Here is a 15,489-nt window from a genome sequence, read left to right on the forward strand (position 1 = left end):
ACACACACACACACACACACACACACACACACACACACACACACACACACACACACACACACACATATATATATACACACACACACACACACACACACACACACACACACACACATATATATATATACACACACACACATATATATATATATATATATATATATATATATATACATACAGTTTCTATATAGGCTATAGTGTATATAGGTGTGTATATATGTGGTTTATATAATACATTAGTATTATTACTATTGTCTTTTAAATGGGCACTAGGATTGGCCGACACCCCATCGACCTCTGAGCCTTCTACATCGGATCATCGTGATTAATTATCTGTTCGAATTAAATTGTTGCCGTTTTAATAATAAAAAGTACCAAGTCCACTTACCGTGACGCGTGGGGGACGCGCCGGTGACATTAAACAAGCGCACCCAGTTCAGACTAAGAGAAGCCTCCCCTCCCCCTCCCCCGCCCTAGTGCTTCTCTGCACTGGGTGTGCTTGTTTAATGTTGCCGGGGCTTCCCCGCGCATGAGAAGTCAGTTCTTTTGTTGTGAACACTTTTAAGACAAGACAAGACTTTCCTGTTTTCAACCCAAAGTGAGTCTTCAACTGTGAATTTAACTCGCAGTGTTTCCAAAGTGAAAGTTGAAGTTGATACAGCACTAGCAATATTGAACGGCGCAAAACAAATAGGCTAACGTTAACGTTACATATCCTGACCAACAACGTGTGTGTGTGTGTGTGTTGAATTTAACTAGCTGGCAGAAAACTGACAGAATTACTGGCGGATATAACGTTAGATTCGGGTGGGCTTTTGAACCTAATGAGAGAGAGAGTTGAGGAGACTGGAGCGAGTTGAGAGAGAAATACAGCAGCAGCAGCAGCAGCTAGGCTACTGCTAGCTGTTACAGCAGTAGCTGCGGCTCACTGCTTGAGTGGCCTGGCTCTGTGCAGTAGCTAGTAGCCTGCCTGTCGTTCTCATGAAGAGCTCAGCTGTCCTGCTTTTAATGTGCATTGCAGCGGCGGATGGCATAAATGACGATGCCATCGTTAATCACGATGTTTGACTGTGAAACATTGTATACATCTGTATCCACTCTGAAGGAATTTTAATCGTTTTTTTAATCATCTTTATTATAACTAGCAGGATACCCGCCCCGTGCAGTGTATCGAGTAAATGTTGCATTCTCTGCATGTTCATCCTCTATGGACTGTGTCTGCAGCCAGGCTGGCCAGCGTGGACAAACAGTTCTCCAGACCCATAAATCTTGTAGAATTGGTCTGAAATAGCTCCCCAACAGATACAAAAATATGACCATATGTGTTTGATGTACATACAAATAACTGCCGCAATCGGATTGGTGAAACACGCATTTAAATAAATTGTGTTTTCCTTCTTTCTGGTTTCTCCTCTGACAGCCTGAGCTCACCTCACAGAGGCAGTCAGGCTGCGGGCGCTGTGCCCCCGGATGAAGCCACGGTCTGCGTGACGTAAATTCCGTCATCAGAGGGTGTGCGCGCAGGCTCTCTGCAGACAACCACGTACACTACTTTTACTTTTACTGCGTGGACATGTCCGGTGGAGGCTGTGTATTTTCTTATATTTTTTTCGTGTCACGTCAGGGGAGGCGCACCTCACACTTTTAAAACCGCTGGTCTACACTGTTCTATACTGTTACTAACAGAGTACTAACCGAGCCTTCCTGCAGTTCCTCACAGCTGGGATCAGTCTCTGTCGCCCCAATGATGATGTGTTGTAGGCCTCCAGGTCGAACACATCCAGAACCTCCTCTGACATCTGCAGTATGTAGGCCAGAGCTGAGCAGTGAATCTCAGAGAGTTTACTCTCTGATCTGTTGTCTGACTTCAGGAACTCTTGGATCTCCTGGTGTACTGATTGGTCATTAATCTCAATCAAACAGTGGAAGATGTTGATGCTTCTTTCGGGAGAGGTTAAGAAATGTGCATACTTCTCATCATCACTGTTCATCTCCTTCAGGTTGCTGATGGCTGTCTGGATGCTTTCAGGCCTGCTCTCTGTCTGACCCAGCAGGCCTCGTAAGAGTTTCTGGCTGGACTCCAGTGAGAGGCCATGAAGGAAGCGGACAAAGAGGTCCAGGTGGCCATTTTTACTCTTCAGGGATTTGACCATGGCATTCATCAAGAAGACATCCAGGGATTCTTCTTCTTCTTCCTTGTTTGTGTGACAGTGGAACAGGTAGACAGCAGCGAGAAACTCCTGAATGCTCAGATGGACAAAACAGAAGACCTTCTCCTGCTGGTACAACACACACTCCTCTTTAAAGATCTGTGTGAAGACTCCTGAGTACACTGAGGCTGCTGTCATATCAATGGCGCACTCTTTCAGGTCGGCTTCATAGAAAATCAGGTTGCCCTTCTCCAGCTGCTCAAAAGCTAGTTTTCCCAGAGAGAGAATCATCTCCCTGGTCTCTGTAGTCCAGTGTGGATCTGTCTCGGCTCTCCCATGATACTTGAGGTTCTGCTGTTTGCACTGAACCAGCAGGAAGTGGATGTACATCTCAGTCAGGGTCTTGGGCAGGTCTTTTCCCTCACTGGTTTTCAACAGATCGCTCAGAACTGTAGCAGAGATCCAGCAGAAGATTGGGATGTGGCACATGATGTGAAGGGTCCGTGACGTCTTGATGTGTTTGATTATTCTTTTGGCCTGCTGCTCATCTGTGAATCTCTTCCTGAAGTACTCTTCCTTCTGTGGGTCAGTGAAGCCTCTCACCTCTGTCACCATGTCAACAAACTTTCCAGGGATCTGATTGGCTGCTGCAGGTCGTGTGGTTACCCAGATGCGAGCAAGGGGAAGCAGATTCCCCTTGATGAGGTTTGTCAGCAGCACATCCACTGAGGTCGACTCTGTAACATCAGTCACAACCTTGTTGTTCTGGAAGTCTAGAGGAAATCGACACTCATCCAGACCGTCAAAGATGAACACAACCTGGAACTTGTCAAAGCTGCAGATTCCTGCTTCTTTGGTGTCCGGAAAGAAGAGATGAAGAAGTTCCACCAAGCTGAACTCTTTATCTTTCAGCAGATTCAGCTCTCGGAAAGTGAACAGAAATATGAACTGTATATCGTGGTTGGCTTTGTCTTCAGCCCAGTCCAGAGTGAACTTCTGTGTTAAGACTGTTTTCCCAATGCCAGCCACTCCCTTTGTCATCAATGTTCTGGTTGGTTCATCTCTTCCAGGTAAGGGTTTAAAGATGTCTTCACATCTGATGGTTGTTTCTGGTCTCACTGGTTTCCTGGACGCTGCTTCAATCTGTCTGACCTCATGTTCATCATTGACCTCTCCACTCCCTCCCTCTGTGAGGTAATGCTCTGTGTACATCTGATTCAGAAGTGTTGGGTTTCCTGCTTTAGCAATGCCCTCAAACAAACACTGAAACTTCTCCTTCAGACTGGATTTGTGTTTTTGTTGTGGGTGTTGATGTTGATGTTGATGTTGAGTTTCTGAAAGAACAAAGAACATCAGTGAGCAGATTTTTTGGTAAACATGAGAAATGTGAACATTTCCTGGTAAATGTGTATCTCCACTCCATGACAACTCTTCAGCTCATCACTGGTGAGCGGACAAACAGGTCCTGGTTGTGTGCAGCTCAGTGTGAAAGACAACTGCTGTGGTGCTGTTTTGTTTCCCAGTGTGCACCACTGTGTTCAGCATATTACACTCACATTAACAAATTAATAATTTTACCAGATTATCCAGAGGGATTCTGCTCATTTACTTTTGAATCTTGTAATGAATATATCTTGTTTGGCAAATGTTTAGATTTTCAGCAGAGTTTGGACATGCTCATGGCTTCTATCATTTTAAACTATAGCCACTATAAACTGTAAAGTTCCAAGATGAAGGAGGGCTAAACTCAGTTTATTTATCTTGTGTTCTTGTTGGAATGGATTTGGCATGTTCCAAACCGATGACTCAAATACATTCAGAAAAAAATTAACAGGTCTTAACAAGTCAAATGAGATCGAAATGAGCAAAACTCAAAATATAATGTTCTTCTCTCTCTCCAATAATTTGTTTCTTGTTTGGTAATATGTTCTTTCTTTGTTGCGGTTGAGAACAGTGGCTTGACAGCATCTTCCAGCTACAGCTTGTGCACCTGATTCAAATGAATTAGATGAGGCGCCCCAAATGATTTGTTCCTATATTGTTTTGTCAATTCTTTCACTTATAGGTGGCATCATTGTCTTGAAAACTAAGCAAAACTCTAACAGACATAAATCACACATTCTCCACCACCTCCCCTCTCTCTCCATGACATTAAAGCTGTGAAAGACTCTTACTCCTCTGCAGCTCCTCAGCCAGCTCCTCCTGCTTCATTCTCCTCAGGAAGAGCAGTGTGATGTTTAGAAAAGCCTCTGTGCTCCTCCTCGGCTCCTCCTCCACCCTCTGACTCTCTGAGCATTCTGCCTCATCTGGACTCAGAACCCTCCGGAACCTTCTCAGCTCCATCTTCACAAAGGTGATGATGTTCTCCTCAAGCAGCTGGAACAGAATAATATACATATTAAACCTTCATACTAAAATCTGCAGACAAAATTACATCCATCTTCAGAGACTGAAAGCCTGCACTGATCTAAAGAGTGCAGCATGGAGATTCAACATGATCTCATAAATAATTATGGAATAGAAATGTTGACCCACAGCACAAAGCCTTCTAGTTTCACAACAATGGCTCTAAAATGGTTGAATGTGAACATCAGTTTCTGCCTCAGTCTACAGCTACTTCCTGGTTACTGAGCTGGCTGTGACCACCGAGTTGCCCCAGTAGAGAGTTGTGGGAGCATCATCCTCGCCTCATCCCTGGCTCGCCCCGCCCTCTAGTGGTCAAACAAACTTTATTTCTGAACAATTTTAAATGTGTTTTGGTGAAAGTAGAACGTCTGGGCTGTGGACCCACGTTACTATGTCACAATTCTTTGTGAGACTGTGTTGGGACATTATAATGACCAGAATGGTTTATATGCTGAGCCCTGCAGAACATTACAATCATGACACTAGTCAGATAACTTTATTAATTTTTAGAAATCCGTCTTTCTTTATTTCTTTCTTATTCTTAGTACTTATTAGGATTTTGCTTATATTATTGTAGTACTGTGTACTCACCGGTTTCCTGGACGCTGCTTCAATCTGTCTGACCTCATGTTCATCATTGACCTCTCCACTCCCTCCCTCTGTGAGGTAATGCTCTGTGTACATCTGATTCAGAAGTGTTGGGTTTCCTGCTTTAGCAATGCCCTCAAACAAACACTGAAACTTCTCCTTCAGACTGGATTTGTGTTTTTGTTGTGGATGTTGAGTTTCTGAAAGAACAAAGAACAAACAAAGAACAACAGTGAGCAGATGTTTTGGTAAACATGAGAAATGTGAACATTTCCTGGTAAATGTGTATCTCCACTCCATGACATCTCTTCAGCTCATCACTGGTGAGTGGACAAACAGGTCATGATTAGGGCTGGGTTCAAAAAATCGATTCTCCGATTTTTAATCGATTTTTATTTTAATCCTCGATTATCGATTCATATGTCCAGAGATCGATTTTTTTTTATATATATATATATATATTTTTAATAAACAGGCTAAAATATTATGCTGTGTGTGGTAGTTGAAACATAGTTTCAAGTTGACGTTTATTTATGTTTGTAGTTGAAACAAAAACATAAATACTGTAGGCTACATGAATGGAAATGTTTGATCATTAATATCTACTTTTAGAAATTATATAGGCTGAAATCAAATCACTGTGCATAATTGTGAAAGTGTCTTTATTGACAGATGAAAAGGCTGTTATTTACCCTTTGTCACCACCTGGTGAGTAAATATATGTGTAACTAAAACCATTAAAATTGACAACAGGTCTGCAACTTTTTTCCCCATGTATCTACTTGGCTGGTTGGGAACCCCTGTGTTACATAACTGGACAGTCATGTAATTCAGGGTACAGCTCAAAAAACACATTTTGGTATCACTAACCAAATCAATATTGAAATTGATCGAATCGGAATCGAATCGAATCGAATCGAAATTAATCGATTCGCAACCTTGTGAATCGGAATCGAATCGATTCTTGAAATTTGAACCAATACCCAGCTCTAGTCATGATTGTGTGCAGCTCAGTGTGAAAGACAACTGGTGTGGTGCTGGTTTGTTTCCCAGTGTGCACCACTGTGTTCAGCGTATTACACTCACATTAACAAATTAATAATTTTACCAGATTATCCAGAGGGATTCTGCTCATTGACCTTTAAATCTTGTAATGCATAGATCTTGTTTGGCAAATGTTTAGATTTTCAGCAGAGTTTGGACATGCTCATGGCTTCTATCATTTTAAACTATAGCCACTATAAACTGTAAAGTTCCAAGATGAAGGAGCGCTAAACTCAGTTTCTTTATCTTGTGTTCTTGTTGGAATGGATTTGACATGTTCCAAACCTATGACTCAAATACATTCAGAAAAATTTAAACAGGTTTTAACAAGTCAAATGAGATCAAAATTAGCAAAAGTCAAATATAATGTTCTCTCTCTAATAATTTGTTTCTTGTTTGGTTATATGTTCTTTCTTTGTTGTGGTTGAGAACTGTGACTTGACAGCATCTTCCAGCTACAGCTTGTGCACCTGATTCAAACGAATTAGATGAGGCGCCCCAAATGATTTGTTCCTATATTGTTTTGCTAATTCTTTCACTTATAGGTGGCATCATTGTCTTGAAAACTAAGCAAAACTCTAACAGACATAAATCACCCATTGTCCACCACCTCCCCTCTCTCTCCATGACATTAAAGCTGTTAAAGACTCTTACTCCTCTGCAGCTCCTCCTGCTTCATTCTCCTCAGGAAGAGCAGAAAAGCCTCTGTGCTCCTCCTCTGCTCTTCCTCCACACCATCCAGCACCTCCTCCTCCCTCTGACTCTCTGAGCATTCTGCCTCATCTGGACTCAACCTTCTCAGCTCCATCTTCACAAAGGTGACGATGTTCTCCTCAAGCAGCTGGAACAGAATAATATACATATTAAACCTTCATACTAAAATCTGCAGACAAAATTACATCCATCTTCAGAGACTGAAAGCCTGCACTGATCTAAAGAGTGCAGCATGGAGATTCAACATGATCTCACAAATAATTATGGAATAGAAATGTTGACCCACAGCACAAAGCCTTCTAGTTTCACAACAATGGCTCTAAAATAGTTGAATGTGAACATCAGTTTCTGCCTCAGTCCACAGCTACTTCCTGGTTACTGAGCTGGCTGTGACCACCGAGTTGCCCCAGTAGCGAGTTGTGGGAGCATCATCCTTGCCTCGGCCCCGACCTCTAGTGGCCAAACAAACAACGTTTTGGTGAAAGTAGAACGTCGTCGTCTGGGCTGTGGACCCACGTTACTATGTCACAAGTCTTTGTGAGACTGTGTTGGGACATTATAATGACCAGAATGGTTTATATGCTACGCCCTGCAGAAAATTACAATCATGACACTAGTCAGATAACTTTCTTAATTTTTAGAAATCCATCTTTCTTTCTTTCTTTCTTTCTTTCTTTCTTTCTTTCTTTCTTTCTTTCTTTCTTTCTTTCTTTCTTATTCTTAGTACTTATTAGGATTTTGCTTATATTATTGTAGTACTGGAGGTGTACCGTTAGGGGGGGCTGTAGGGAAAGTACTGTACTGACATATTTGGGTCAAAGGTTTCTCTTGTCCATGAAATGACATCATCCTAAGAAACAAAGGAAGAGCAGCTGATGTTGATGATACTGATTGAGGACGCCGACAGATAAACTGCATAGATCAAAAGCAGTCTGGTAGCTGAAGTGAAGCTACTGTTTCTTGAGGACAGTTGGTCGTGTGTGGACGCACAGACCTGTGAAGCTATGTTTGTTGAGGACAGCTGGTCGTGTGTGGACGCACAGAGCTGTGAAGCTATGTTTCTTGAGGACAGTTGGTCGTGTGTGGACACACAGACCTGTGAAGCTATGTTTCTTGAGGACAGCTGGTCGTGTGTGGACACACAGACCTGTGAAGCTATGTTTCTTGAGGACAGTTGGTCGTGTGTGGACGCACAGACCTGTGAAGCTATGTTTGTTGAGGACAGCTGGTCGTGTGTGGACACACAGAGCTGTGAAGCTATGTTTCTTGAGGACAGTTGGTCGTGTGTGGACACACAGACCTGTGAAGCTATGTTTCTTGAGGACAGCTGGTCGTGTGTGGACACACAGACCTGTGAAGCTATGTTTCTTGAGGACAGTTGGTCGTGTGTGGACACACAGACCTGTGAAGCTATGTTTCTTGAGGACAGCTGGTCGTGTGTGGACACACAGACCTGTGAAGCTATGTTTCTTGAGGACAGTTGGTCGTGTGTGGACGCACAGACCTGTGAAGCTATGTTTCTTGAGGACAGTTGGTCGTGTGTGGACACACAGACCTGTGAAGCTATGTTTCTTGAGGACAGTTGGTCGTGTGTGGACACACAGACCTGTGAAGCTATGTTTCTTGAGGACAGCTGGTCGTGTGTGGACACACAGACCTGTGAAGCTATGTTTCTTGAGGACAGTTGGTCGTGTGTGGACACACAGACCTGTGAAGCTATGTTTCTTGAGGACAGTTGGTCGTGTGTGGACGCACAGACCTGTGAAGCTATGTTTCTTGAGGACAGTTGGTCGTGTGTGGACACACAGACCTGTGAAGCTATGTTTCTTGAGGACAGTTGGTCGTGTGTGGACACACAGACCTGTGAAGCTATGTTTCTTGAGGACAGCTGGTCGTGTGTGGACACACAGACCTGTGAAGCTATGTTTCTTGAGGACAGTTGGTCGTGTGTGGACACACAGACCTGTGAAGCTATGTTTCTTGAGGACAGCTGGTCGTGTGTGGACACACAGACCTGTGAAGCTATGTTTCTTGAGGACAGTTGGTCGTGTGTGGACACACAGACCTGTGAAGCTATGTTTCTTGAGGACAGCTGGTCGTGTGTGGACACACAGACCTGTGAAGCTATGTTTCTTGAGGACAGCTGGTCGTGTGTGGACGCACAGACCTGTGAAGCTATGTTTCTTGAGGACAGCTGGTCATGTGTGGACGCACAGACCTGTGAAGCTATGTTTCTTGAGGACAGCTGGTCGTGTGTGGACGCACAGACCTGTGAAGCTACTGTTTCTTGAGGACAGTTGGTCGTGTGTGGACGCACAGACCTGTGAAGCTACTGTTTCTTGAGGACAGCTGGTCATGTGTGGACGCAGACCTGTAGAACTGATGATTAAGACTGTTTGGTAACTAACACAGCCGTAGCGTCCGCTATGTTAGTTACCAAACTAACGTAGCAGACGCTACGGGAGTAGCAAGGAATGCCACGTGACATGATAGACTTGCACCTCCTCGAACTACAGTAATGCCTACCCCACACTACAGGATTTTCAAATCCTTGAAGATTATAAAAATCTTGAGAGCCCACACACTACAGGACAGAGAGAGCCGATTTTTTAACATTTCAATCTTGGGACACACACACAATCGCGTCTGTTCAAACGCAACCCCACACACTAGAAGATTATGCTGAAGATTCACCTTGGAAGCAGGGCTCGACGTTAACTTTTAAAATGCCTATTCAGTGTGCGCACTGGGTGTAGTAGTAGTAATAATGATAATAATAATAATAATAATACATTTGTGTCATTTCGTTTTCTAAACAAATCTTATTTTTTGTTTTTATAATGCATTTGCACTGAAAGGATTTGTTTAACTAATATTTGCGCGGACAGCCGCGTCCATTCGGGGTGTAGGCCTACTGTGCACGGCCAGGCGAAAACCGTCTGCCTTGTGGAGGGGCGCCTCTGCTGATTTGACTCACTTTTCCGTGCGGACACTCGCCGATGCGGGAACCATATGAGACCTAAGCGCTTGTTGTAGGCTACATACTTTGCAGTATAGCATTAGTTTTCCGTCCCGTTCAAAGACGCACGGGTATTTCACCTCGATGACAATTTCCTCGTTCTTTGTTTCTGTGCGGGGCTGCGGGCGAACGCGGACCAGATTATTTTGCGAAAAACTAATGGAAACGCAGCTACTACTGGCTCTCTGCTCAAGATGCAATCGCCTGTCGGGTTGTAAATATCTAACATGTTAGATATGCCCGATTCACAATCGGGAAGAGGCAGTCTTCCCGATTGTGAATCTTTGAACCCCACACACTACAGGATCATTTGGGAAGATTATCTGCCCGACGCGCTTCAAATCGGGAGCACCCCCGAGAAAATCGGGAGGGGGGAATCTTGTCCATAATCTTGCAAATTATCCTGTAGTGTGGGGTAGGCATAATAGGATATTTGATCAACACGCAACACTATCACATTTGGGGATTGTGGATTTCCTAAGCGTCCTTTGAATGAAGACCAGAACAAGCAACATCCCAAGTGGTCCAACTGAAACCGACACCATGGAGCTGCGTATCACCAAGCCAACCATGCCCCAGTTCAGAGCGACGCCATGACGGATAGCACAGAAGATCAAGAAGACCAGTGAATTAATGAACTGTAATCTTTACCCTGCTGCCTAAACAGAGATCACTTGCAAACACATAAGTGAGTAAGTTTCACTCTCACGTCAGTAAACTAGAGATAGAGATTTCATCTTACATTAGGGCTAAAGGCTGATGGTAAGGGAGGACATTGTTGGCTAAGCCTTAGTGATTGGGTTAGGCCAGCAGTTCTCAAAGTTTAGACCGCGCCTCCACTGGGGGGCGCAAGACAACTTGAGAGGAGGCGTGGGCGTGAGTGGGAAAAATCTAAGAGAAGAAAATGCGCAACCAGAGACGGTAGGATATCAAATCTCTGGCGCTACTTGGCCATGCTGCACAATGGCTACGCAGCCTCCACCGCACGAATCAGCCGGGGGCGGAGCTCCTGCAGTCTGGCTGCCTGAAGCGAGTGAGGAGCTGTCAGAGGAGAAGCTCCAGGGAGAAGGAAATCATGATTTCTTGAAATGTGTGTTTCACAAATCAGATCGTGGCAGTTATTTGTATGTACATCAAGCACATGTGCTCATGTTTTTGTATCTGTTGGGGAGCTATTTCTGATGAATCTTGTGACATTTATGGGGCTGGGAAACTGTCTGTCCGCGCTGGCCAGCCTGCAGCACACAATACAGGTTGAACGTGCAGAGAAGCAACATTTACAGGTACACAGATACACTGCACGTAGTCTCTTAAAACGGACGGTTTGCTGTCGCAATTTTCAAAAGCTTCCGACTGACGGAAAGGGAAACTCAGGGAAAATAATGAGCGATGATAGGGCGATATCCTGGATGTCCCGCCTAAAGGCAGGTGATTGGAGAAATCCGAGCGGATGACTTGTTTGTATGCCCGAGTGGAACATACAACAATAATAGTAATAATGGCAATAATAATTGGTGGAAAGGGGGGGGGCACAGCTGTCTATATGTTCTCTCAGGGGGGGCTCACTCTCCCACACTTTCAAAACCCCTGGGTTAGGCATAACTTAGGGTGTATTCACACCTGTAGGTCGTTTGCTTTGTTCGATCCAGGTACTTAATTGATATAATTGTTGCATTTGTGCCTTGGTTCGTTTGTGTTCACACAGCCACAAATCAAACGGTCCAAATAGTATTGCCAAGCCTCCTGGATTGGCCAGGAGACACTCGGGTAGGCTAATAGCCTCTCGTGATGGAAAAAATAATTCCCAGAGATTTTCCTATATGATTATAGAATGCGTTTTGTTAGACCTACATTGTAGACTATGTCGGGCGTGCGCCGTGCGAGGAGCGAGAGAGAAAGAGAGAGAGAGAGAGAGAGAGACAGAGAGAGAGAGAGAGAGATCGGGAGAGCAAAGTTATTTATTTATGTAGGCTATGTAGCCTATGTATTTATTTAGCCTATTGAGTCTCAGGAATTTGGAGATAGAAGATCAAAGACCCTCGCAACTTATGTTATTACTATCACGGTGACTTCAGAGGATTAGCCGAGACATAGGCTATATGAACACCTGTCCTGTCAGGAATAAAATATTAATAAATAATTTAATAATAACGGACATTTCGAGGAAGACATGCAATCAGTCTGATTGTCTGATTGAACCAGACAATCTTATCACAAAGAAGGCTGGCTCTGATTACCATGACTTGTTTTCATTTATTGAATGGAGACCAGAGGTAAGTTGATTGAGTTCAAACTGCTGATGTGATGATCCAAAAATCCCCCAAAGTTTATCCATGCAAGTCACAAGTCGCCAAAACAGTTTTTAAAGGATAAAAATGCTCGTTCTTCAGGCCATTACGCACAGCGCAGCTGACTACGGCAGCTGGTTTATCAAAAAATGCGCACTGTTTCCTGTAGTTGTGGCGGATCGAGGTCGGATCACGTTCTCACCACAAACGAACCGCACCAGAGTTCGTTTAAAGCGGACCGAGACCACCCTTTCTTGGCGATCTCAGTCCGCTTGTTTTGTCCCGCATCCGAGTGTGATTGCTGTGTTCACACTCCCCCAAACGAACCGCACCAAGGGGGAAAACGCTCTCTGTTTCGAAACAACTGCTCCAAACGAGATAGGTGTGAATACCCCCTTAGTAACTCCTAACCATAATAACTAGCCGTGATACAGTAGCCTCTGTCCTTTTTGTAACAGGTTGATTTCACTTGATGGTGAAGTACAAGGTGTTTTTGTGTGTAGCTGAAGTAAATTGTGTTATTTCTTTTCACACCGTAAATATGGAGTCCAGGTCTGTTTGATGCTCCTGGGCAGACTGACCACTGGAAACCTCTGACCTCTCCTCGACTCTGTTAAGAAGACATGATGTATGAGGTCATATAAGGTGTCACACACACACACACACACACACACACACACACACACACACACACACACAATGAACTCAACTGTAAATAGTGCTTTGATTGGATGTGATGAAGGATCGGACCAATTCTACATACATAACTGTGAATCTGACAACAGCATCTGTTGTTATCATCAGTTTTAAATAAATACCTCTGATCAGTAGAGTGCTGTCCATCTTTGAAGTTAAAAGGGTGACGCATAGAGCACCAGGCTCTTCACAGGTTAGTCGGTTCAGGAGAGGCAGGCACACAGACTGCTGGTGGTTCAGCTGGTAGCTAGGCTGCTGCTGGGGCTTGGCCTGGTAGCTAGTCTGCTGCTGGGGCTTGGCCTGGTAGCTAGGCTGCTGCTGGGGCTTGGCCTGGTAGCTAGGCTGCTGCTGGGGCTTGGCCTGGTAGCTAGGCTGCTGCTGGGGCTTGGCCTGGTAGCTAGGCTGAAAATCTATGATGCTGAGGAAGCTCTCATCATCTCAGGTAAAGAGCTCCTCAGCCAAGGCTCAGCGAACACTTGCCTTCAAGCTGCCTGTCTGGACTCATGACTAGAAGCCCTTCCCTAACCACACACATTTGTATAAAACATTAGGTTTAGGCAAGTACAACAATGTGGTTAGGGTTAGGGTTTGGTTATGGTCGTGGTTAGATAAGAAAACCCTAATCCTAACCACATCTTTTTTACTTGTCACACGTTTTCAGGAAGAAGCAATTGCGGCGACCAATCAAATGAGTTCAGGGTGGAGGAAGAGGCGGAGGTGAATAATAAGGAGAAACCACACTAAATGAGTATCATGTAGCGAGAGGTGATAGACTTTCCCAAAGACACGTCGTGAAAATATCCATGTATTGGATTGATCAGATGAAGTTGGAAAATGAGCAGAGCGTTTAGTGTTTCTCTACCCCTGACCAGCCAATCAGAGTGATTTCTCTACCCCTGACCAGCCAATCAGAGTGATTTCTCTACCCCTGACCAGCCAATCAGAGTGATGTCTCTACCCCTGACCAGCCAATCAGAGTGATTTCTCTACCCCTGACCAGCCAATCAGAGTGATTTCTCTACCCCCGACCAGCCAATCAGAGTGATTTCTCTACCCCTGACCAGCCAATCAGAGTGATTTCTCTACCCCTGACCAGCCAATCAGAGTGATTTCTCTACCCCTGACCAGCCAATCAGAGTAATTTCTCTACCCCTGACCAGCCATCTGGATTACCAGGTGTCACTCTTCTTCAACTCGGCAAGCATAACGTTATAATCCACGGAGCAATTCTAGAAGTGAGTCGCATATTAACATTAATCCCAGTCTTCCTCTGTTGAAACACACCAGGGTGGTGTAAAAATTGTGCTGCTTATTTACCTTACAAGTGTAGTCCTATTTAGTGTAGGCTATGCCGACATGTCAACATGAAACAGTGTGGTTTTTGAATGGAGAGTATATATATATGGTGGGTAAACTATTTGCTTTGGATAGTTTACCCACCTATGTATTTACCACTACACTGTTTTAGACAGAAACTATGGGGACATTTTTGCAGCAAAACACATGAGAACTTGCATGATGTAATTTATACTCAGAGAGTATTCACACATCTGTGTCCTAAAGTTTAATTCACTAAATATTTATTGATCTGCAAGTGACAATCTGAATACGTATGTGGTTTGCGTGGGTGGAGGAGAGGGAGGGGCTACTTCGCGATTTCCCAAACTTGGGGTCGCATGGAATTCAATTGGAGTCCCCTAAAATTTAGAGTAATTGATCGATACAAATAATTATTGTTATAATAATAAAAACACCACACACAATTTAAAACAACTGAAGCTACCCTACGTTTTCACAAAAGTGTCAGCTAAATGACAGAATGTAAATGTAAATATACATACCGCTAATTGTCATGATAGAGAAATAACGTGTGACCCCCTTATGAATAGAAAATACTTTCTTCAGTAGGCAGGTGGCCTTTTGAGTGATATGCTGCAGGAACTGAGCTGTAGGCCTGTTAGTGGGCTCTGTGTTCACCAGATATAGCCCATATCTGTAGCCTACTTAGCTATTCTTCAATTTTCATTATTCATTGTTAAATTTGAGTCATTGTTTGTTCAGCATTAATTTGAGCTCACCTCAATACTGTAGGACATCAAATAACATTTCCTCAGTGCAGTATAACCAGTCCTCTTACCTTGTGTTTGAAGATCCAGGTTCATTACTGAAAGCTGGAGGTGTGTGTTTAGACCTGTCAGTCTTCATCGACAGACAGCTGGGTACTGGAGACTCTGCTCTCTGGCGGGTGGGGGGGGATGCTGTTGAAAAATGTAAAAGTAGATTTGAAATGTTCGTGGAAGTACTGCAGGGGGTCCGCCAATTTTCATCAAAATAAATGTGGAAATTTTAGAAATGCATTTTAGACAAAAATAATAATATTGAGACTCACAGTCTAGGTTTCCAGGTTCATTACTGAAGTCCATTAAATCATCTTTAGACCAGTCAGTCTTCAAAGACAGACAGCTGGGTACTGGAGACTCTGCTCTCTGCCTGTGGTGCTGACCTCTGCAAACACAAATGTTTGATACATACCATCATTAGCTCTAGTAATTATAATAATTAATTGATTGGATTTATATAGCGC

The 15,489-nt window shown here is 43.8% G+C and overlaps 1 protein-coding gene across 1 annotated transcript in view; it reads right to left on the reverse strand.

The window, feature by feature from the left end:
• Positions 1-1,427: 1,427 nt before the first annotated feature.
• Positions 1,428-15,489, reverse strand: part of LOC310791536 (NLR family CARD domain-containing protein 3-like) — a gene marked incomplete at both ends in the record, with an annotated part of 17,164 nt that continues 3,102 nt past the window's right edge. The window contains 2 exons of the mRNA XM_083653210.1: positions 1,428-1,483; positions 1,847-3,484. Coding sequence (XP_083509336.1) covers positions 1,428-1,483; positions 1,847-3,484 — 1,694 coding nt within the window. The remainder of the gene's footprint in view (positions 1,484-1,846; positions 3,485-15,489) is intronic.

Source organism: Poromitra crassiceps (assembly GCF_964638095.1).
Source record: "Poromitra crassiceps genome assembly, chromosome: 16".
Classification (NCBI taxonomy): domain Eukaryota; kingdom Metazoa; phylum Chordata; class Actinopteri; order Beryciformes; family Melamphaidae; genus Poromitra; species Poromitra crassiceps.